Source organism: Megascapheus bottae, chromosome 10 (assembly GCF_031878675.1).
Source record: "Megascapheus bottae isolate mThoBot1 chromosome 10, mThoBot2.hap1, whole genome shotgun sequence".
In the NCBI taxonomy this organism is placed as follows: domain Eukaryota; kingdom Metazoa; phylum Chordata; class Mammalia; order Rodentia; family Geomyidae; genus Megascapheus; species Megascapheus bottae.
In genome coordinates this window covers 65,378,580-65,402,890 of record NC_143518.1, presented here as the reverse complement: position 1 = coordinate 65,402,890, position 24,311 = coordinate 65,378,580, and the positions used below count along the sequence as shown (strand labels likewise).

Here is a 24,311-nt window from a genome sequence, read left to right as displayed (position 1 = left end):
AACCTTTCAGCACATCTGCATTCAAAACCCTATTCTCAAACTTAATTTCCTAACTGGTTCATAAATTGCTCTTTCACTGCTGAGACTTTCTATCATTTCAAATGTATTTTCTATACTCCAAGGATTTTTAAATGGAGTGCAAGTTCCTTTATCTAATAATTCTCACACCAGTGTCATTATAGAATTTCTACTGGTTGACTGTTTTCTCCTGAGTTGAATCATGATTCTCTGATAGATTAATCTCAGGTTACTCTATATGTTCTGAACATCAAAGCGTGTATATTTTTAGTTGTGCTATAAACTATGCAAAATTTTAGTGTTCTAGTTGTACCAACAGTCAAGTTAATTGTTGACCTAATGGCTGCTTAGAGCTAGTAGAGCATGATGATAGATAAGTGAGAAAAAAAGAATGAGATTTTTTTTTTTTTTTTGCCAGTCTTGGGCTTAAGCTCAGGGCCTGAGCACTGTCCTTGGATTTTCTCAAGGCTATAACTTCACCACTTGGGCCTCAGCACCATTTCCAGCTTTTTTCTACGTATGTGGTACCAAGGAATCGAACCTGGATCTTCATGCATTCTAGGCAAGCACTCTAACACTAGGCCAAAATCCTTGCTCAAGAATGAGCTTTCTTTCTGAAATAATGAAAATGCACTTGAATACATTGCAACAATGGTTGTATGTACCTAGAATATACCAATAGTTGTATAGTATACAACTATTTCAACTAATGCTAGTATTTTAAAACAATTTATAATTAAATATCACAATAATTTTAATGATATGCACTGAACACCTATGATGAATTACACACACAAAAAAACTGGAGGTCTTTCCTCCTAAGGTAAAAAAAAGCTTTAGGAAGCAGTAATGTGCAAATGTCACACTCAAGAGAAGTAGTAAGGATACTAACTAGTGCTTTTATGAGGACAGCTATTAAGAGAAATTCACGATTTTAAATTATTTTTAAAAACTTCATTGGAAGGATTTAAAATACAGAAGGAACAAGCTGCTAGTGGTTGAACGCCCATAATCCTCGCTATTCAGGAACCTTAGATCTGAGGATCAGGTTCAAAGCTAGTCTAGTCAGAAAGTCTGTGAGGCTGTTATCTCCAAATAATTAGCAAAAAGTCAGAAACAGATGTGGCTCAAGTGGTAGAACAACCTTGAGCAAAAAAAAGTCAAGTGATGTTGTGAGGCCCTGAGTTCAAGCCGCAGGATGGCAAAAATAAATTATTAAATAAATAAGGACTCTCTTTTTTCTTTTTCAGTTTTGTGGGCCCTGGGTGCTGTCCCTGAGCATTTCAGCTCAAGGCTACTGCCCTACTCCTTGAGCCACAGCACCACTTCCAGTTTTCTAGCAGTTAATTGGAGAGAAGAGTCTCACATTAGTGCCTGGGCTGGCTTTGAACTGCAATCCTCAGATCTCAGCCTCCTGAGTAGCTAGGGTTACAGGTGTGAGCCACCACGCCAACTAAGGCCTCCATTTCTAAAATTGTTTCCTACCATTATTTCTCTATATGGAAATATATTTGCACTAAAAACATTACATAAAAAATAGAATTTGGGGGCTGGGAGCATAGCCTAGTGGTAGAGTGCTCATCTCACATGCACAAAGCCCTGGGTTCCATTCCTTCATATCACATACATAGAAAAAGCTGGAAGACTTAGGCTCAAAGGTTTCCCTCATTTGTCATAATCAGTAGAAACCTTGGGCTCTACTAGCAGAGATCTGCAATAGAGCAAAACCTTGATACATAAGGCCATATAGTGTGAAGCTAATTGAAAAGACCTCCAGGATATTGAAACAAAACCCATATAACGAATGATTGTTGTCCTTAATGTACTATGTTATCCCTCATCTCCTTTGCTGTCCCTTGGGTATCTCATATTGTTACAGTATCTCACTTTGTTATCTGATATATTGAATTTATTTGTATTTGGTTATCTGAAACTTGATAGGGAAGGGGGGAAAACCAATATGGGGAGTGGGTGGTGGGTGGGGGGAGGGTAATGGGTACCAAGACATGTGAAAGGGTATCAATGTATGTGAAGTAATGCACCTTCTATGTGGCAAATATCATGTAACCCTTTTATTAATTACAATAAATATATATATATATATATAAAAAGAAAAAGCTGGAAGAGATGCTGTGGCTCAAGTGGCAGAGCGCTGCCCTTGTGCAAAAAGTTTCCAAGGACAGTGCCCAGGCCGAGTTCAGGCCCCACGACTAGCAAAAAAAAAAAAAAAAAAAAAAAGAAATTTTCCTTTTATAATAGACATGTAAACTAAAGAAAAGAAACTGGTATTTCTGTGGATTTATATAACATACACATTTCTCTCTAATCCATAATTTTAAAGCATTACGTACTTTAAAATATCATTCTCTATGAAAAAGCATTATATCAAATAGTAATGAACCTTCTCAATTACAGTGAGACGTTTCAACTGAGATCCTTTCGGTTTGAAGACGGTGTGGGATCAAGGGGAAACCCTGAGCACAGACACCTAGCTCCAGATCTTAATACTGGAAACCAGGTCAACATTAGCAGTTTCTTCACAGAATATCTATGTTGTGCTGGGAAGCCCTTGGGCTTTCTCAAGGCTAGCACTCCACCACTTGAGCCACAGCACCACCTCCAGCTTTTTCTATGTATGTGGTCCTGAGGAATCGAACCTGGGTCCTCCTGCATACTAAGCAAGCACTGTACCAGTAGGCCAAACTCTTGGCCCAAATTTACTTTTTTTGTTCTCCTAGAAGGATTCTGCATCTTACATGTACTACTAGTAGTTCTGAAGTAATAACTGATTATCTAAACTACCAAGTCTATTGCTGAGGTTAATTAACATGTTTAGAAATGACTCAGATAGTTCCAACCTACAATTAAGATTTACCTTACCAAGACCCAACACTGACAGAAACTTCAACTGACCGGAGTCAGACATAACACATGCTAATGTTAAGTCATTAGAAATAACCTCTGCTTTCAAATTCTATATTTCAGCCAATAAATGATTTAAAAGTCACACCACAAAAGTGTAAACTGTCTATTCAGAAAATGAAAAGTAGAAGTGATGGCATTCAAGCTTCCAGCTGAAAATTTAAGTGCACTTATTGCAAAGTCTAAAATCGAAGTTATCAAATTACTGAAAAGAAATATTTCAGCCAGGTGCCAGTGGTTCATGCCTATAATCCTAGCTACTCAGGAGGCTGAGATCTGAGATTACAGTTCAAAGTCAGCCCGGGCAGGAAAGTCTGTGAGACTCTTTATCTCCAATTAACCACCAGAAAACCCGAAGTGGTGCAGTAGCTCAAGTTGTAGGGCAGTAGCCTTGAGCTGAAGGGCTCAGGGATAGCAACCAGGCCCAGAGTTCAAGTCCCACGACCAACAAAAAAAAAAAAAAAAAAAAAAAAAAAAAGAAAAATATTTCACAAATTCCCAAATAGTATTTAAACAAACACAGAGTAAGATACAAGCATTTGAATGAAAGTATCAGGGGAGGATGGACATACTTTTATAACATTAATACTTTGTTCTGTCTTCTGTGTATTTAAATGATGTATGTATATTAAGATAATAATAAAACATAATGTTAAATGATGATCTAATACTAAACTTAGTGGTCCCTCTTTGTGTACTTTGTTTCCTTGGCCTTCTTTCTGTTTCCTTCCATGGACCTGGTTGTTTTCAAGGTCTTTGTGACCACTTTAGTATGTGGTTACATATGTGTATGTAAATCCACAGAGATACCAGCCTCTTTTCTTTAATTTACAAGGAAAGTTCTAGCCCAATAACAGTTCGAAGCCAGCCCCAGCAGAAAAGTGCCCATGAGACTCTTATCTCCAATTAACCACTTAAAACCAGAAGTGGTGCTGTGGCTCAAACGGTAGAGCACTAGCCTTGAGCACAAAGAGGCTCGGGGACAATGCCCAATCCCTGAGTTCAAGCCCTACAACTGACAAAAAAAGGGGAGGGGGACATCCCTATGCGAATTCTGACTGGATGGGAATTTGTGTATCCATACTGTACACCACATAAACAACCACATCAGTTCAGTAATGCCAATACATAATTAAATAAGAGACAAAATAATTATAACCATTTTAAAATATTTTGGATGAGAAATGTAAGGCTATCATTAATTTACTTGATAGAAAAACAGCTATGTTTCTAGATACACCATGGTAGCCTCCAAGCAGATGCCAGCAAGGACTGACCTACCTGTGGACGTAATGCAGCTGATGTACTGAGTCAATGGCTATTACCATCTCAGCCAAGTAGAATCGAGCCATATCTTCAGGTAATCTGTCCTCAAACTTGCTGAGTAGAGTAAGTAAATCTCCACCAACATAATAATCCATAACCAAGTACTGTGAACACAAAATGTACTTTAAAAATAATGGCAAAAAAGTAACATTGAGTATACTCCAAGATCAAACAGGACTAGGCCAGATATAGTAGTTACTATGCTATAAAGTCTTGCCTTTTAAATTTCACATAGCAGTTTTAAAATGTAAAACTAGTTAGGAGAGCAGAATTATTTTTGTTATCACCTATGATGGAACATAGCTTTGTCAACAATTCATAGAGGACTAAATGTGTCAACTCTCAGAAAAATAACTCGAGTGTAGGAGAGCCCTTGTATTGGAAAGTATCAAAATCAAAGATCATGTTCATTATCCCTATCATTGCAGTTTCCTTATTTCACCTTGACCACTAACCATTTTTGGTTAAGAACCTGGAAACTACTATGACACAGAAAGCACCTATTTCAACTATTTGGTTCTCTACACATTTCTGAGTAACAGGACTCTGATTGAAATAAATATCAAAATAAATTTCTTCTCAAGTATATGTTAACAGAAGCTAGCTAATTTTACATATGGACCATGTGTCTCAAGGCAGGAGTGTTTGTCTCAAAACCATAAGGCCATCATGATACATGTGGTATTTGCATATGTAGCACTTAACATGAAGGTCAGTAAATAGAAGGCACTTAAACATCACTGGCATTACAGTGATTGCTATTACAGAATGGTTATCACTGACTGAGATAACAATTTAAAGACGCTTGAAGCCAAGCATAGTGGCTCACACCTTGTAATTACAGCTACTTGGGAGGTAAGGAAAGGAGGGGGGGGGGTCATAGTTTGAGAGCAGCCTGGGGGAAAAAAATACTCTGTTTCAAAGAATAAACCTGGCCAGGAGTGTGGCCTAGTAGTAAAGTGCTCACCTATCATGCACAAAGCCCTGGTTTGAATCCTCAGTACCACATATGCAAAAAAAGACAGAAGTGGTGCTGTGGCTCAAGTGGTAGAGTGCTAGCCTTGAGAAAGCTCAAGGACAGTGTGCAGGTCCTGAGTTCAAGCCCAGGACTGGCTTAAAAACAAAACAAAGCAACAAAACAAGCCAGGTGTCATGATATACACTTGTAATCCCAACTACACAAAAAACAAAAGTAGGATGATTGAGTTCCAAGGCAAAAGGAATGTAGAGTCTGACAAAAACAAAAACCTGGGTTTAGGTCTTGGGATAGATCATTTGTCAGAACCTGAGTTCTGGGCTGGGAGTGTGGCCTAGTGGTAGAGTGCTTTCCCAACATGCAGCCCTGGAATTGATTCCTCAATACCACATACACAGAAAAAGAAAAGTGGCAGAGGGCTAACCTTGAACAAAAAAGGCTCAGGGCCCAGGCTCTGAGTTCTAGCCCCACGACTGGCCAGGAAAAAAAAAAAAAGAAAAAGGGACTGGGAGTTTGGCCTAGTGGTAGAGTGCTTGCCTAGCATGCACAAAGACCCGGGTTCAATTCCTCAGTACCACATACATAGAAAAAAGCCAGAAGTGGTGCTGAGGGTCAAGTGGTGAGCTCTAGCCTTGAGAAAAGTCCAAGAGCAGTGCTAAGGCCCTGAGTTCAAGCCCCATGACTGGCAAAAAAAAAAAAAAAAAAAAAAAAGAACCTGAGTTCAAACTACAGTAACACCAAAAAACCAAAGAAACTGACCTCATGCCTTGAAAATTCGGAAAACTTTCCCTATCATATGGTTTACTTGTTGTATTTACTACTATCTATTAAAATTTTAAATCTAAATGCCCCATGATTTAACACTGCCAATCTCAGAGATCCCACCAAAATACTAACTTGATTCTACAGTTAACAGCTGGTGCTCTCATATGTATATAACTCTTTAAAAGACTTTTTTTTTTTTTTGCCTTTCCTCATGTACCTTTTTTCAGATCTAGAGTAGTGCCCAACCGATGCAATATTTAGCAAATGAATTTAAATGTCCCATTATTCTTTGCACCCTTGTTTTTAGTATATGCCCTGAAGCAGAACCTCAGTACATAAATATGTACATGGGGGGAGAGGGAAGGGAGGAAGAGAGGGAGGGAGAGGGAGAGAGAGAGAGAGAGAGAGAGGGAGAGGGAGAGGGGGGGAGAGGGAGGGAGAGGGAGGGAGAGGGAGGGAGAGGGAGGGAGAGGGAGGGAGAGGGAGGGGGAGGGAGGGGGAGGGAGGGGGAGGGGGAGGGAGGGGGAGGGAGGGGGAGGGAAGGGGGAGGGAAGGGGGAGGGAAGGGGGAGGGAAGGGGGAGGGAAGGGGGAGGGAAGGGGGAGGGAAGGGGGAGGGAAGGGGGAGGGAAGGAATAAACCTGGAAATAAAGCCTGGGGTCAAAAAATGAATAGCTCTGAATAGCATGTTTAAGAAGACGCATAGTGATTGTAACAGATGTAAAACTACTTAACCTTTAGTCTGTTATCTTGGTTTTTCTTTTCATTCTTATTTATTCTCAATTGGTAAAACTGCTAAAATTTTGATTTTCCCCTTAGCTCTTCCCTAACTTTTGTGAGAGTAGTTCATGATGGCAATATAAATTTAGCTCCACTTAATGCGGCACAAAGCCATTTTAAAAACTAAGTATAATTTTAAAAAGCAGAACATGAATAAAATAAACTGGGAAGATCTTGGAAAGTCCAGAACAGTCTTCTACAGAACTTACCCAATCACCCAAGTGATTTAACCACTTTAAATTTAGTTTTGAATTGTTTGTTGAGTCTCATGCTCATCCTCCCTAACTGCTCTGAACATTGAGATCTGTAAGATCATGATTCAAAGCCAGTTTCAGTAGAAAAGTATATGCAATTAAGTCTTCAAACTTACCAGCAAAAATCAGAACTGGATGTATGGTTCAAATGGTAAAGAGCCAGTCTAGCAAACCCAGCATGCAAGAGGCTCTAACCTCAAACCAATGTCTGCAGAAGGGGGTGGGGAGCATTAAGTGATTACAATGAAAGGTACTGAATCCCTCCCCCCCCAGGGGGGATCTCATATCAACTGTACAACAATTTGTCCTCTGTGAATGCAGGTGTTTTGCTCATTTACAAGTTTACATTTAAATGATACCTTAGATAATTCTAAATTCCAATGAAGAAATGAGTGAGGACAAAGAGGCTGGTGAAGCATCTTACCAAGTTGTTGTCATCCTGGAAGGCATAGTGCAGAGCAGTGATCCACTGACTGTCCCCGTTCACCAGCACATCCCTCTCCTCCCGGAAACACGCGGTCTGAAAGAAAAGAACAAGACCCTGTACAAGGCTCACCTAGCTATACGCCACGTTTCCGTTTTGGAACCAAAGCACAATCAGGACTAAGTACTAACCACTCAACACTCAAAGCACAAAATAGGAAGTAGCTCGAATTCCTTAAGAAAATATTTTATATTAAAAAGACTGTTGAAATTCAGAACAACCAGAAGAATGTACAGCATAACTAACTCACCATCCAGGTAATGTAAATGTTCACATTTCACTGCATTTCCTGTTCCTTATCTAATTTTATTTCATATCTTTCTGGTTTTCCAATAGTGAGAAGGCAGTGAATAGTCTTTGCCCATACACATTACATATGTCCAAAAACAGCAGAAGGGGTTGTTCTGAATTTTACATAAATGCTATAATTTTATCCATCCTTTTGCAAATTGGTTACCTTTTTACTCAGCAATGACTTTTCCTTTCGTAATTATTATGTTATTCTATTGTTTCTATGTACAGAATTTATTTACTCAAGCCCAATTCACAGTAAGTTATTTCCAGTTTGGTTTTACTACAATGTTACAATAAATACATGTACAAGTTATAAACTTCTGTATAATATGCACTTAGTAAAGTAGAAGTAAAGCTAGGTTCCAGAAGCTCACACCTGTAATTCTAGCTACTCAGAAAGGTGAGATGTGAGAATCAAGGTTGGAAACCAGTTGAGGCCAAAACATTCATAAGAATCACTAAAATGCTAGATATGGACTTGGGGCTCAAGTTTACAGCATCCACCTCAAGTATAAAGGAGGGCCAGGAGTGTGGCCTAGTGGTACAGTGCTTCCCTAGCATGCACAAAGACCTGGGTTCGATTCCTCAGTGCCACACACATAAAAAAAGCTGGAAATCGGACTGTGACTCAAGTGGTAGAGCTCTAGCCTTGAGAAAGCCAAAGGACAGTGTTCACAACCCAGGACTGGCCATTTAAAAAAAAAAAAAAAAAAGCTAAAGGAGAGGAAAGTACGAAGGCCTGGAGTTCAAGCCCCAGGACCAGCATCAAAAACAGACAGAATCTCCTTTTCCTGTCGGGGTCCTTCTTCCCCGGTCCCTCTCTACTAGTAGGAGGGATAGGGAAAAACACGCCCCGACCAGCACGAGTCGCAAGAGGAAAGACCCACTGTCCTCCCGCACTCAGCCTTCTTTCCCTGGAGCACGAACAGAGACACCACGCAGCTTCATCAAGGCAGAAAAATCTCTCTCTCCAATAAACGCCCCCCTGAGGCAGTCCCTCCAGCTAATATACCCTCACTCTAGGTCCCAGCAGAGAGTGATAAACAACAACACATTTGTAACCAATGGTAATCAAGTCTTGCGCCCTGCCTCTTGCACCTTGCCTTGTCTCTGCAGAAAGTTATTAGACATGGCGTTACTCGGCCCCCAACAGCTTCCCCGTTTTTATTTTAGAAAAAAAGACAAAACCTAGGGTATGTGGGGCTTCCATCTTATCAGATCGACTGTGTCTGTCCTAGGTGTCTCCAAGCTCGCTCGTCTTCTTACCTGGGATCACCAAGTCCTTTTTACTTGGCTCCTGTCTTAGGTTGATAGGCTACCAGCCATCCATTTAAGCAAATCAGACCTGAGGGGATGCACCTATTTCCATGGGAGCAGATGCCTGTCGCATTAGCATTCACTTTCTGCGTTGACTTTGTAGGCAAGCAATATGATTAATGGCTTATTCAAAGCATTCTCTGTAGGAACCACAGTGGCAAGGGAAATATTCGTGGCAGTAACGGCAGCTACAGATGTGGCAATGGCCACCACCAGGGCCAGGAAAACACCCAAGTCTCCTTTACTGATGAGCGGGAAAGCATTCCCCTCTGCCTGTACAGTCACTGGTATATACTGAGGGGCTCTGACTACAACAGCCAGAGAAAACAGGGAAACATTTCAACATTAACTAAGAAAATATTATTGAAACCAATAGAAAAAACAAAGACTACCAACTGTTTTCAACTATGGGCGGTGGCTCCCTATTTTGCAATTCTGCATCCGAGCACAGACTTTCTAAATCACTACCACTTAATTCTTTCTCTTAAGTATTTTTCCAAGCTCTCTGCACTTTTCACCTGTTCTTAAACTGTTTACTCCCATATAAGTTGCCACATAGTTTAGACTTAGATTTACCCAATTGCCTTTTTCAAGTATAAATTTATCAATTGAACATGTTCACTCACACCTATTCACACACACATTCATACTCGCGCAAAATTAATATCGGTCATTCTGGTCTGAACCCATTCGGTTCTATTCTAAAATATCGGTTGTTCCAGTCTGAACCCATTCAAGTTCTATTCTAAAATTGCCTCACCCTTATACCACTCTGGTTGGAGACTCCCACGAGGTTCCTCCCTACCATGCCAAAGTGACCTGCACTTCGGAGGTGATCTGGGAATGATTACTGCCTCACCCTCCTCGAGGTTCCTCAGTTTCCCTACCATGCAGAAGTGACCTGCGCTTCGGAGGCGGACTGGAAATGACTATTAAAATCTTTTACTGTTAAAACACCTAGCTGCTTCTGCTGTGTTTGCCTCTCTGCTTTGACACAGCTGCAACTTCTTTGCCTTTTTTCTCTTAGCTTTGGGAGTTTTTTGGTTTTTCTTTCCTTTTGCCTTTTTTATGGTTTTTTTTATCTTTTGCCTTTTTTTATGGGTTTTTCTTTGTATTTTCCTTTCAGGTTTCTCTGGTTTTTCAGTCTTTGAGTTTTTCTTACTTCTTTGACTTTTGTAGACAGTTGCTTCCCTTTCTCTTGTTTATCACCTTTGTTCTTTTTCTCTTCCTCCCTGTCTTTTTCTTTTTCCCTGTGAACAATTTCAGCCTGCATTTTCCCTTCAGGTTTCCCTGGCCTTTCAGTCCCTCCTTTTCTTTTTCTTTGCATTATTTTCCTTTCAGGTTTCCCTGGCCCTTCAGTCCCTTCCCCATGTATCTCTCACTTGGCTCAACTCTCCTTTCGTGCCCCATTTTGAGCCCCACTTTGGGCGCAAGTATGTTGGGGTTCTTCTTCCCCGGTCCCTCTCTACTAGTAGGAGGGATGGGTAAAAACACGCCCCAACCAGCATGAGCCACAACAGGAAAGACCCACTATCCTCCCACACTCAGCCTTCTTTCCCCAGAGCACGAACAGAGACGCCATGCAGCTTCATAAAGGCAGGAAAATCTCTCTCTCCAATAAAACTCCCCCTGAGGCAGTCCCTCCAGCTAATATACCCTCACTCTAGGTCCCAGCAGAGAGTGATCAACAATCACACATTTGTAACCAATGGTAATCAAGTCTTGCGCCCTGCCTCTTGTGCCTTGCTTTGTCTCAGCACAAAGTTATTAGACATGGCATTACTCGGCCCCCAACATTTTCCTACATATTCATCAATAAACTCCCACCTCAGGATAAGAAACCATCTCCTTTCTTGATATTTCAACTGTACTTGGCATTATTAGACTTTTAACTGGCTGTCATGTGATGAATATTTCTTTTTCTTTTTAAACCTTTTTTTTTTTTGTCACTCGTGGGGTTTGAACTCTGGGCCTGGATCTTCTCCCTGAGCTCTTCAGCTCAAGGCTACCGACCGCCCTACCCCTGCACCCACAACACCACTTCCATGTGATCAATATTTTTTTTTTGCCAGTCAAGGACTGAGCACTGCTGCTCCCATCACTAGGGATTCTTCAGTATCCCCTCTCACAACATCTCTCTTCAGTATCCTCTCTCACAACATCTCTCTTCAGTATCCTCTCTCACAACATCTCTCTTCAGTATCCTTTCTCACAAGATCTCTCTTCAGTATCCCCTCTCAAGATCTCTCTTCAGTATCCTCTCTCACAAGATCTCTCTTCAGTATCCCCTCTCAAGATCTCTCTTCAGTATCCCCTCTCACAAGATCTCTCTTCAGTATCCTCTCTCACAAGATCTCTCTTCAGTATCCTCTCTCACAAGATCTCTCTTCAGTATCCCCTCTCACAAGATCTCTCTTCAGTATCCTCTCTCACAAGATCTCTCTTCAGTATCCCCTCTCAAGATCTCTCTTCAGTATCCTCTCTCACAAGATCTCTCTTCATTATCCACTCTCACAACATCTCTCTTCAGTATCCCCTCTCACAAGATCTCTCTTCAGTATCCTCTCTCACAACATCTCTCTTCAGTATCCTCTCTCACAAGATCTCTCTTCAGTATCCCCTCTCACAACATCTCTCTTCAGTATCCCCTCTCACAACATCTCTCTTCAGTATCCCCTCTCACAAGATCTCTCTTCAGTATCCCCTCTCACAAGATCTCTCTTCAGTATCCCCTCTCACAACATCTCTCTTCAGTATCCTCTCACAAGCTCTCTTCAGTATCCTCTCACAAGATCTCTCTTCAGTATCCTCTCACAAGATCTCTCTTCAGTATCCCCTCTCAAGATCTCTCTTCAGTATCCCCTCTCAAGATCTCTCTTCAGTATCCCCTCTCACAACATCTCTCTTCATTATCTACTCTCACAACATCTCTCTTCAGTATCCTCTCTCACAAGATCTCTCTTCAGTATCCTCTCACAAGATCTCTCTTCAGTATCCTCTCTCACAAGATCTCTCTTCAGTATCCCCTCTCACAAGATCTCTCTTCAGTATCCTCTCTCACAACATCTCTCTTCAGTATCCTCTCTCACAAGATCTCTCTTCAGTATCCTCTCACAAGATCTCTCTTCAGTATCCCCTCTCAAGATCTCTCTTCAGTATCCCCTCTCACAAGATCTCTCTTCAGTATCCCCTCTCAAGATCTCTCTTCAGTATCCCCTCTCACAAAATCTCTCTTCAGTATCCTCTCTCACAAGATCTCTCTTCAGTATCCTCTCTCACAAGATCTCTCTTCAGTATCCCCTCTCACAAGATCTCTCTTCAGTATCCCTTCTCACAAGATCTCTCTTCAGTATCCTCTCACAAGATCTCTCTTCAGTATCCTCTCACAAGATCTTCAGTATCCCCTCTCACAAGATCTCTCTTCAGTATCGCCCCTCACAAGATCTCTCTTCAGTATCCTCTCACAAGATCTCTCTTCAGTATCCTCTCTCACAACATCTCTCTTCAGTATCCTCTCTCACAACATCTCTCTTCAGTATCCCCTCTCACAAGATCTCTCTTCAGTATCGCCCCTCACAAGATCTCTCTTCAGTATCCTCTCACAAGATCTCTCTTCAGTATCCTCTCTCACAACATCTCTCTTCAGTATCCTCTCTCACAACATCTCTCTTCAGTATCCCTTCTCACAAGATCTCTCTTCAGTATCCTCTCTCACAACATCTCTCTTCAGTATCCCCTCTCACAGGATCTCTCTTCAGTATCCTCTCACAAGATCTCTCTTCAGTATCCTCTCACAAGATCTCTCTTCAGTATCCTCTCACAAGATCTCTCTTCAGTATCCCCTCTCACAAGATCTCTCTTCAGTATCCTCTCACAAGATCTCTCTTCAGTATCCTCTCACAAGATCTCTCTTCAGTATCCCCTCTCACAAGATCTCTCTTCAGTATCCCCTCTCACAGGATCTCTCTTCAGTATCCCCTCTCACAAGATCTCTCTTCAGTATCCCCTCTCACAGGATCTCTCTTCAGTATCCCCTCTCACAAGATCTCTCTTCAGTATCCCCTCTCACAAGATCTCTCTTCAGTATCCTCTCACAAGATCTCTCTTCAGTATCCTCTCACAAGATCTCTCTTCAGTATCCTCTCTCACAACATCTCTCTTCAGTATCCTCTCTCACAACATCTCTCTTCAGTATCCTCTCACAAGATCTCTCTTCAGTATCCTCTCTCACAAGATCTCTCTTCAGTATCCTCTCTCACAAGATCTCTCTTCATTATCCACTCTCACAAGATCTCTCTTCAGTATCCTCTCTCAAGATCTCTCTTCAGTATCCTATCACAAGATCTCTCTTCAGTATCCTCTCACAAGATCTCTCTTCAGTATCCCCTCTCACAACATCTCTCTTCAGTATCCTCTCACAAGATCTCTCTTCAGTATCCCCTCTCACAAGATCTCTCTTCAGTATCCCCTCTCACAAGATCTCTCTTCAGTATCCTCTCTCACAAGATCTCTCTTCAGTATCCCCTCTCACAAGATCTCTCTTCAGTATCCTCTCACAAGATCTCTCTTCAGTATCCCCTCTCACAAGATCTCTCTTCAGTATCCCCTCTCACAAGATCTCTCTTCAGTATCCTCTCTCACAAGATCTCTCTTCAGTATCCTCTCTCACAAGATCTCTCTTCAGTATCCTCTCTCACAAGATCTCTCTTCAGTATCCTCTCTCAAGATCTCTCTTCAGTATCCTCTCTCACAAGATCTCTCTTCAGTATCCTCTCTCACAACACCTCTATATCTACATAAGTCCATAGACCCATAGTTAAGCTTTGTGGCTGACGATGTAGCAGAGACATGACGGCTGCTAGAGGGAAGAAGACTCCCTTCTCCTAGCTCTACCTTACTATGGCAGTTCTATGAAACTCTGTACACATTCTAGCTTGACTTTAACCATCGCTTCATTTGATGAATGACTCCAAACTAAATAAAACTGCAAAAAATTCAGTAAAAAAAAAAATGACCATGACCTGGAGTTTGGCCTAGTGGTAGAGTGCTTGCCTAGCATGCACGAAGACCTGGGTTCGATTCCTCGGTACCACATACCAGAAGTGGTACTGTGGCTCAAGTGGTAGAGCTCTAGCCTTGAGAAAATCCAGGGACAGTGCTCAGGCCCTGAGCCCAAGCCCAGGACTGGCAAAAAAAAAAAAAAAACGCCCTAAAAATTATATAATGAACTGATATAAAATACCAAGTGCATTACCTGACTCATGTAACTGTAACTCCTGTATGTATATATGACCTACTTAGTAACAACTTATAAGCTCAAAAAATACCAAGCATACAAAAGGAGACTTATCACTGCTCCCCCAGGAAACCACTTGACTCAGCAGTTACTTCATCAGTCAGCTTTGTCTCGTTACATCTTCACTTCTACCCCTAAGCTCCACAAATCTACACATACAAACTCAAAGTAAATCAAAGTGATTCTCTCCACAAATATCTAGCTATTAAGTCGTTCTCATGCTTCAGATATACTTTTTGGAGGGCGGTAGTGCTGGGAGGTTTGAATTTTCAGTACAGGGTTTTCACTTCCTACCCAGAATGACCCTGAATCAGGCTTCCCTTCAGTTCTGAGGGTATACCACATCCCGCTGGCCCTCCACACACATATTTCTTGAGGACTTTTCTGGCCATGCTAACCAAGCAACCATCATCCTCCAATCTCACCCTGCTCTAGGCTGAGAAGACACTCAACAACTTTTTCATCAAGGCTGGTCTTAAACCATAATCCTATAGTTCTCAGCTAGAATTACAGGTGTGAGCTATCAGCACCAAGCAAAATGATCCTCCTTTAGAAAGAGGATATCTGGGTTTTTAGGAATGCAAAAAACACATAGGAAAGGTTACTGGAGATCACAGGATTTTCTCAGATTCAATCTCTGACTTTCTCAGTGAAATGTACAACCAAATACTCTGCTTGCTACAGGGATGTATCTGATTATTATGTGCTTTTACATTTTTCTAAACTCAGTATGTATTATTTAAATTTCTTCCTTAGTCAAATATTGGCATAAAGAATCTCTGGAATAGCTATATAGAAGCAGAAGACTAAACATAAATAAATAATAATTCTCCAAAGCTATCACATGATGAAATTCAGTAATCACAAAATGTATTTATCAAGTCAACAATCTTACCTAGGTATTATAGACATCAGCACAGAGAAATCTTTTCAAATAATAATTCTGTTTTTGATGTAAAGTCAAAAGTCTTCATTTTTCATAAACAAATATTTTGTTTTATTTATTCATCAGTCATGGAGATAGCACTCGGGGCCTAGGTGCTGTCCCTAAGCTCTTTAGCTCAAAGCTGGTAGTGTTCTATCACTTGAGACACAGCGCCACTTCCAGTATTTGAGATAAGAATCTCATGGGCTGGCTTTGAACCTCAATCCTCAGATCTTAGCCTCCTGAGTAGTAGCTAGGATAACAGGTATGAGCCAATAGCGCCCAGCAATAATAAAACTTTAAAAGGTAAGCTTCCATATACTAGGGCCATAGCATGTTAACAATTTACTTTTTAAGTATTCTGCTTAATTATGTGAGAAAAGGACTTAGGCTCAGGGCCTGAGCACTGTCCTTGGACTTTCTCAAGGCTAGAGCTCTACCACTTGAGCCTCAGCACCACTTCTAGCTTTTTTTCTATGTATGTGGTACCAAGGAATCAAACCAGGGTCTTCATGCACTCTAGGTAAGCACTCTGCCTCTAGGCCAAACTCCCAGCCCCATAAAAGATTAATTTGGGTCTTCATGCGCTCTAGGTAAGCACTCTGCCTCTAGGCCAAACTCCCAGCCCCATAGAAGATTAATTTCTTTAAGCAATCGCTATAAACAAAACTTAGCATACACGGTATACTGGGCCCAGGAGTTAAGTTCTAGAGTACACTGAGCGTGAAAATACCTTCATATAAAAATGACTCTTAAAACTCATTTTAACCTCAGTAAACACAAACTGGAAAAAGCCAGGCTGCCACCACAATGCCCCAGTGAGCTCCTTCCTAGACTCCCTTCATTTGATGTCATTTTTTTAAAATTTCACACTGTATATCATTCTTGGGTCACATGACTAGTTCGGATATACTCTTTTCTCTTGTTTTGAGGGAAAACAAGATGATTGGGAGGGTATGGGGGGAATCAAAGAGGGATAAAAACATAAGGGGTATCAATGTTCGAGAAGTAATGCATTAACTATCTGATGAATGTAACTGTAATCCCTCTATACATTACCCCAGCAATAAAATACCATTTAATTTAAATTTTAAAAAAAGAAATTTCTTTTTGAGGCACACACAAAGTTAGACTTGGTGACATAATGTACCGTATAATAGCTAAATCCTTATAAGAATTCACACTATGGGGGAAATTAAAAAACCTCAGAATTACTCCAGATTAAGATTTCTGCCAGGTGCAATGGCTCATGCCTGTAATCCTAGCTACTCAGGAGGCTGAGATCTGAGAATCACAGTTCAAAGCCATCCAGGACACTAAAGTCTATGATACTATTATCTCCAATTAATCACTAGAAAATGGAAAGTGGTGCTGTGACTCAAGGAGTAGGGCAGTAGCCTTGAGCTGAAGACCTCAGGGACAATGCCCAGGCCCAGGGGTAGGGCAGTAGCTTGGAACTGAAGAGCTCAGAGACAGCGCCCAGGCCTAGAGGTTCAAGTCCCATGACCCACACACAAAAAAAGATTTTTGCTATAGCATGGTTTAAAACTAAAATGTTCCTCAATGTTTCTGGAATATTAAATCTCTTACCTCAGCTCTTTTCAGCATTTCCCATTTATTCAAAATTTTCATGGCGAATACTTTGTCTGCGTTTTTCAGTTTTACTACAGCAACCTAGGAAAAATTTAAAAGCCAACTTGTAAATAATTATAAATAATACTCTTTTCAGTTAGTCATTTTCCTTTTTCCACTCTGTAAAAAAAAGTAAATAGCAATTTTCAATTATTTCAATGCAGCTCACATTCTAAGATCCTAAATTGAATAATATGATCAGGTTAAAAAAGTTATGTTAGTGAACACATACCAAACCAATAAACTGTATGTATGAACACAGAATCGCCTGCTCATAATATACTGTGCACTTCTTTTCAAGTTTTCTATCCTAGAATTTAAATTCAATTTCTACTTATTACTAAAAATCTGACCAAAACACACAACATGAAAGAAGCAGGTCTAAATAAATAATACACACTAAACTCCATACTACAGATACTACAAGGAATGTCTACAATAAAATGTTCTTTGGGGATCTGTTGGTAGAGAATAAACTGAAAATTATTATTTTTAAAATCTACCTGCACCCCTCACAAATTCACTCAGATTTATTTTTACAAACCACAGATTCTATAATCTCTTCCAAATAAGCAAGCTTAGAAGCATTCACAAGTGCATTTATTAATATATGACGCATGCATAAAACCAGAGTGAGGGGTGAAGCAATCACGTGTGGTGAGATGAACACATGGAACAAGTGTATTCGCTGCTTTCTTTAAAAAGGAAAATCCACTGTTATTATAAAGGAGACATACAGAGGGGCTTCGGTTACCTACGTCTACTTGGACAGTGTCAGCCCTTCTCACCTCTCTCCACTTCCTCCCTCCTGCCCTCACCCACAAGCCGCCTGGCTCATTTTCCACATCGTGTCAGTGAGTGCCGCTGCTGTTTGTTCACCTTCGTCCCTCCATTTCTGTGCCTCTCCTTACATTCCCAGAGACAGATAAATGAACAACAACCAACCAAACAACAACAACAACAAAAAGTTTGCTGCAAACAGTGTATGTTCTATAACTTCAGTTATGGATCAAAAAAACTGTCAAAATGCCAATGAAGAAGACTCCATTGTCCCTGACAACAAACTGTACTTCCGTTTCCATCTGCTTCAGTGGGACTGGATGACTTCTGGGGATCCTTCCAGCTTGCTGGATTTGCCCTAAGGGCTAAGGGGAAACCACCAACAGGAAGACAACACACCAACCAGTGGGAAGCAGGGGTGGGGCGACAAATACCAACACTACACTTCAGATCCTGGCAGCCCCCTCCCCCCAGGTCTCTGTGGTAGTTAGTGACTTGGACTTGCATGTGGCACTCCTAGAGGTGGTTTAAGGAACTCTAATAAGCTGGTACACTTGGACCAATTTGGTCCTTAGGTTGCAGGACCATTTTGTATGCCTTTGGAAAAGTTTATGGGACCCCAGTCTGGGTTTTTTGTTTTTTTTTTTATCTTGCCTTGTGAATCCCAGACGTTAGTTCACTTCATCACAATGATTCGCTGCCTCATTACCAGGCCAGTTGATCGTGCACTGAAACGTTTCTAAACATGAGCCAAAATAAAGCTCTTCTCTTACTAAGTTGATTTTCTCAGGTATTTCTGAAGCTTAATGAAATGTTAGCACATTGCATTAATAGGCAGGAGAAATAAAGAATGTACATAATCTTCAAGCAATTCAAAGTGAGACTTCCAAGGGCAGAAAAATAGTAGTTTAAACTCAAGTACCAAATATTCACATACACAATTATTTAAAACCAATGCATGACATACAGCATCCTTGGCAAGTGCCATGAGTCGCAGCAATGATTCTGATTACAGTTTTCCATCAGTTACATCAATCACTTCACATTCTTAGTCTTATCTGGTCAATCCAGAAAAATAATAGGCCAGTTAAATGGTTCTCCAAATAGAATCCTCAACAAAAGGGGGCAGTGATGTAAGCAAGGAAAACCTTGAACATTGACTAAGACTCCTAAAAAAGGGGAAGCTACAAGAAGAGCGACTCTGCAGACTACCAATTCAGTGTGGTACATCTGGATACAAACATGGACACAAAAGGAACACTGAGCCTGATCAACTGGCATTAAAGACAGAGAAATGCCAGCAATGGCTATCAAGTATCCTCCATTATTCTGATACAGGGAAGAAAGGTTGGAAGATCAACCCTTCCCCTTCTAAAATCATGTTACGAGAAGAATACTCCAATATAATTATAGCCATATAACTCAGGACTTTTCTTCATGTGTGAGTATCCAAGTACCCACATACAGCACTCAACTAACTTTTATAGAGAACCAGAATCTCATTCATTCCCCCCAACCCATTTAGAAACATACAGAGGCCCTACACTATTAATAGTCATGTGTGTGCAGGTACCGTGGCTTACTCCTGTAATCCTAGCTACTCAGGAGGCTGAGATCTGAGGAACACCATTCAAAGCCAGCTCGGTCACTAAAGACCATGAGAATCTTATCTCCAATTAACCACTAGAAAATGGGAAGAGCTCAGGGACAGCACCCAGACCCAGAGTTCAAGACCCACAACCCAAAAAAAAAGAAAAAAAAAGTCACGTGTGTGTGTGTGTGTGTGTGTGTGTGTGTGTGTGTGTGTGTGTGTGTGTGTATTCTCGTACATACGTGCATGCGTGCATGTCGGTGTATGTTTTCCTATAGCTTGACTCAGGACCTGTGCATTGACCCTAAGATGTTTTTGCTCAAGGCTAGCACTCTGTCACTTGAGCCACAAATCTACATTCTGCTTTTTGGTGGTTAACTGGAGATAAGAGTCTCATAGACTTTCTCCTACCCAGGCTGGCTTCAAACCCTAATCCTCAGACCTCAGCCTCCTGTTAGGATCCTCAGTTAGGATCATAGGTATGAGCCATAGGCATCCAGTTTAATAGTCTTTTTTTTTTTTTTTTGCCAGTCCTAGGCTTGAGCTCAGGGCCTGAGCACTGTCCTTGGACTTTCTCAAGGCTAGAGCTCTACCATTTGAGCCTCAGCACCACTTCTGGCTTTTTTTTTTCCTATGTATGTGAAACCGAGGAATCAAACCCGGGCCTTCGTGCATGCTAGGCTAGCACTCTACCACTAGGCCACATTCACAGCCCCTAATAGTCTTGTTTTAATGCCACTTAGTACAGATACAATTTGTCAGACATGCAGCAAGCATTTATTTGCACTATTTAGGGAGAAGTGGCAGCATAAACTCTGCAGTCAGATTAGGAGTTTAAACCTGGAGTTTGCAATTACTTTTTCTTTTGTTTTACTGTTTGTGCCTATCCTAGTGCCTTGAACTCAGGGCCTGAGCACTGCTCCTTAGCTTCTTCACTCAATGATGGCATTCTACCACTTAAGCCACAGCTCCATTTCTAACTTTTTGCTTGTTAACTGAAGATAGAAGCCTTATAGACTTTCCTGTCCAGGCTAGCTTCAAACCTTGATCCTAAGATCTCAGCCTCTTAAGAGGCTAGGAATGAGCAATCGGTACCCAACCAAACAGAATTTTTGAATGATTATCATGGATGTTAGAAGGGAAAAAGAACTCTTGTATCTAACACCACAATAATCATTGTTTATGAAAATTTAAAACAGCTTTAGAGTTGAGTATCTCCTCATCTTGGTCTGGATAAAAAGTAAACCTTTCACCATTGTGAAGCCCTAGCTTTTGAACTCCATGATATATGCTTTTTTGGTAGCTATAATTACAGAACAATTAGCTTGTCAGTTTGCAGACAGATGTAGCACAGCATCCATTACTCTGGGTAGATTGAGATTGTCTCCCACACAGCAGAATGAATGATCTATAACTCTATACTATACTGATTTTTTTCTAACCAGTTTTATTTTTGTATTCATCACCTTAGATATTTTTACTGTCCTGTTTTTGTAAGTCAAATGAACTTATTTTGTACACATGCATATATGTATAGCCCCAATAAAAATTATAATTGTGCCAGGTGTAATGGCTCATGCCTATAATCCTAGCTATGCAGGAGGCTGAGATCTGAGGATTATGGTTCAAAGCCAGCCCAGGCACTAAAGTCCATGAGACTTTTTTTTTTAATTGTAATTAGTAAAAGGGTTACATGATATTTGCCAGATAGAAGGTGCATTAATTCACATACATTGATACCTTTTCACATGTCTTGCTTACCCATTTCCCTCCCCCCCCACACTCCCCACCCGTCTTGGTTTTCCCCCCTTCCTCCATGAGACTCTTATCTCCAATTAATCACCAGAAAACCAGAAGTGGTGCTGTGGCTCAAGGAGTAGAGTGATAGCCTTGAGCTGAAGAACTCAGGGACAGTTCTGGGACCAGAGTTCAAGCCCCACGACGGACAAAAAAAATAATAATTAATGATTGAAAAACAGGTTAAATTAGATTTAAATTAGCATAAACTAAATCCTGGCTTGCCACTGGTTATGTAACTGGACAACAAAACACCAATTTTTCAATATGTTAGTTGTCTTGTCAATGTAACGAAGTTTTCAATGGTACTTGCCTTATACAACTGAGGCAAAGGTTAAGCTCTTTGGTGGGTATAACATGGATAGGGAGTGGGAGAGCCAGCACTATGCCAAGAACTAGACACCCAGTCTTTTCACTGTCATTTGCTCCACTGACAAGTAGCATTCAGCCTGAGTCACAAACACAAGAACTCACTCCTGAAACTTCTAACTCACTGACCTCATTTGAAAACAGTCATATAAAAACAAAGGTTCTCAGGAGACACCACACTGAAAATGAACTACACAGCTTAGGATGCGGATGGGAGTGCCCCAAAAGAAATGTACTTATTATCTGACTTACTTATGAATAGGAACCCCTATGTACATCACCCCTATAATAACAATTTTAAAAGGCTAAGCTATAGTATTCCTTATGGTGTGCTTTTCAATAGTCATTATTTATAACTAAATACAACAGAGACATTGATACACTTTAACATTTTTTTTTTTTGCCAGTCCTGGGCTTGAGCTCAGGGCCTGAGCACTGTCCTTGGACTTTCTCAAGGCTAGAGCTCTACCACTTGCGCCTCAGCACCACTTCCGGCTTTTTTGTACGTATGTGGTACCAAGGAATTGAACCCGGGTCTTTGTGCATGCTAGGCAAGCACTTTAACCACTAGGCCAAACTCCCAGCCAGACATTGATACATTTTAAGAAACTGGAAGAAACATACTATTTGCAAGGGAAAAAAATCTAAAATGTAATGTTAAGTATAATTAAGTAAGGTTTGTGGACTGTGATTTCTTTTTCTATCAGTATGAATAAAATACATACTGTAAATTTCTATGCACAGGCAACTGAGGATAGCAACAAAATACTAGAAGATGGACTATTTCTAGAGGATAAGTTCTATTTGCCTTTCTATGCCCTCCACACAAGCCATGTAGAATGTGAAGAGTAGAATGGGATAGCACAGCTACCCTACCTCACTCTGAGAATGACCACAACTATTGAAGTACTGCTTCAATACAGGTAAAGGCAACACGCTCAAGACCATCTAATAACAGCTCACAGGCTGCCTGAAAACCCCTCTGGACTGAGGTGGGTATGTAGAATAAAAGTTGTTTCAGAAAGTATTCTTGAATGATCAAATGGTAACAGGATAAAAAACTATGAAGTATACCAGGTAATAAAACCAACCTGACTTCAAACTGTTTTCATGTTCATTTCAAAACAAAAAACAAAAAAAAGAAGGAGGGCTAACAAACACTAAGCCAGGCACCAGTGGCTCCTGCCTGCAATCCTAGCTAAGATCTGAGGATCATGGTTCAAAGTCAGCCCAGGGAGTAAAGTCCATGAGACTTCTTCTCTTAATTACCAAAATGCTAAAACGCAGAGCTATGGTTCAAATGGCAGAGCATTCGACTTGTACAAAAATGCTCAGGGTCAGCACATGGGCCCACATTGCAAGCCCCCAGATTGGTACCAAAAGAAAAACAAAACAAAACAAAACAAAAAACTAACTCCAGGCCCTACATTTCCAAGCACTGAAGCTAACTGACATATCAGACATATCAAAAAGAAGTGTACTTTTTTTTTTTTTTTTGGCCAGTCCTGAGCTTGAGCTCAGGGCCTGAATACTGTCCTTGGACTTTCTCAAGGCTAGAGCTCTACCACTTAAGCCTCAGCACCATTTCAAGCTGCTTTTTTTTTCCCTGTGAATGTGGTACTGAGGAATCGGACCCGGGTCTTCATACATGCTAGGCAAGCACTCTACCACTAGGCCACACTCCTGGTCCAAGAAGTGTGCTTTCTTAAAGCTAGGGATGTAACTCAGTCTAGAGAACCTGCTTAGTGTGCATCAGGCCTGGGTTCTAGTCTACAAGTTGATCAAAATAAGTGAAACATTCAGGATGCTTTTCTTTTTTGCTTGTACTTGGTTTTGAACTTATAGAGACTTCAAAATGGTAGACAGATGCTGTACTACCTGAGCCAAGCTACCAGTCATTTTGCCTTGGTTATTTTTTTTTTTTTTGCCAGTCCTGGGCTTGAGCTCAGGGCCTGAGCACTGCCTTTGGACTTTCTCAAGGCTAGAGCTCTACTACTTGAGCCTTAGCACCACTTCTGGCCTTTTCTATGTATGTGGTACCAAGGAATCAAACCGGGTCTTCGTGCCTGTTAGGCAAGCACTTTAACCACTAGTTAATTTTTAAACAGGGTCTCATTTTTTTGCGTAGGCAGGCTTGGATAGTGAATGATTTATGCTTCCTGACATAGCTAGGATGACATAACAGATATACACCACCATACCCAGCTTTTCTAGTGAGACAGTTTCATCAACATTTTGCCTGGGCTAGCCTTGAACCATCATCTTCCCAATCTTGGCCCTCAAATATCTAAGGTCATAGGTGTGGGCCACTGCAATTGAAAAGATACATTTAAAAAAAATTACAGGGATCTCTCTTAAATACTTTATAGTAAGGCTCTCTGGTGTTAGAAAAAGTGCACACACTACAGAAATATATGACATATATATGTATGAACCACTGCTAAACACAAATTAAATACTTTGTAGCTATAATGTACCAATTAGGAATTATCACACTATACTCCACATGATTTCAGTGTCCAAGAAACAGCTACCATACAGTTGTGTCATCTAGTCTCCCTTTAATATACCCAGAACTGACTCCAACTTCTCTGTTCTGAACCACTGTATTGGGCTGCAGCCCTTCAACACTCTCTCTACTTCTGCCCTGCCCTCTCCCTGGATACACACAACTATCCTCAGACTGCAGCCACAGAGATCCTGGTGAAACATGGCTTGCCGCCAAACTGCTCCAACTAAAACGCAAAATCCTTCTATGAAATACACGAGCCCAGCCTTCCTGACTGC

General features: G+C 40.9%; 1 protein-coding gene across 12 annotated transcripts in view; it reads right to left on the bottom strand.

Moving 5' to 3' along the window:
- The window catches only part of Cdc42bpa (CDC42 binding protein kinase alpha), a 199,608-nt gene that overhangs the window by 139,758 nt on the left and 35,539 nt on the right, over positions 1 to 24,311 (bottom strand). For all 12 annotated transcript variants that reach the window (XM_090341545.1, XM_090341546.1, XM_090341544.1 and 9 more), the window contains 3 exons: positions 16,946 to 17,029; positions 7,464 to 7,559; positions 4,222 to 4,370 (listed from right to left, as the gene is read on the bottom strand). In XM_090341545.1, the coding sequence (XP_090197671.1) occupies positions 4,222 to 4,370; positions 7,464 to 7,559; positions 16,946 to 17,029 (329 nt within the window). The remainder of the gene's footprint in view (positions 1 to 4,221; positions 4,371 to 7,463; positions 7,560 to 16,945; positions 17,030 to 24,311) is intronic.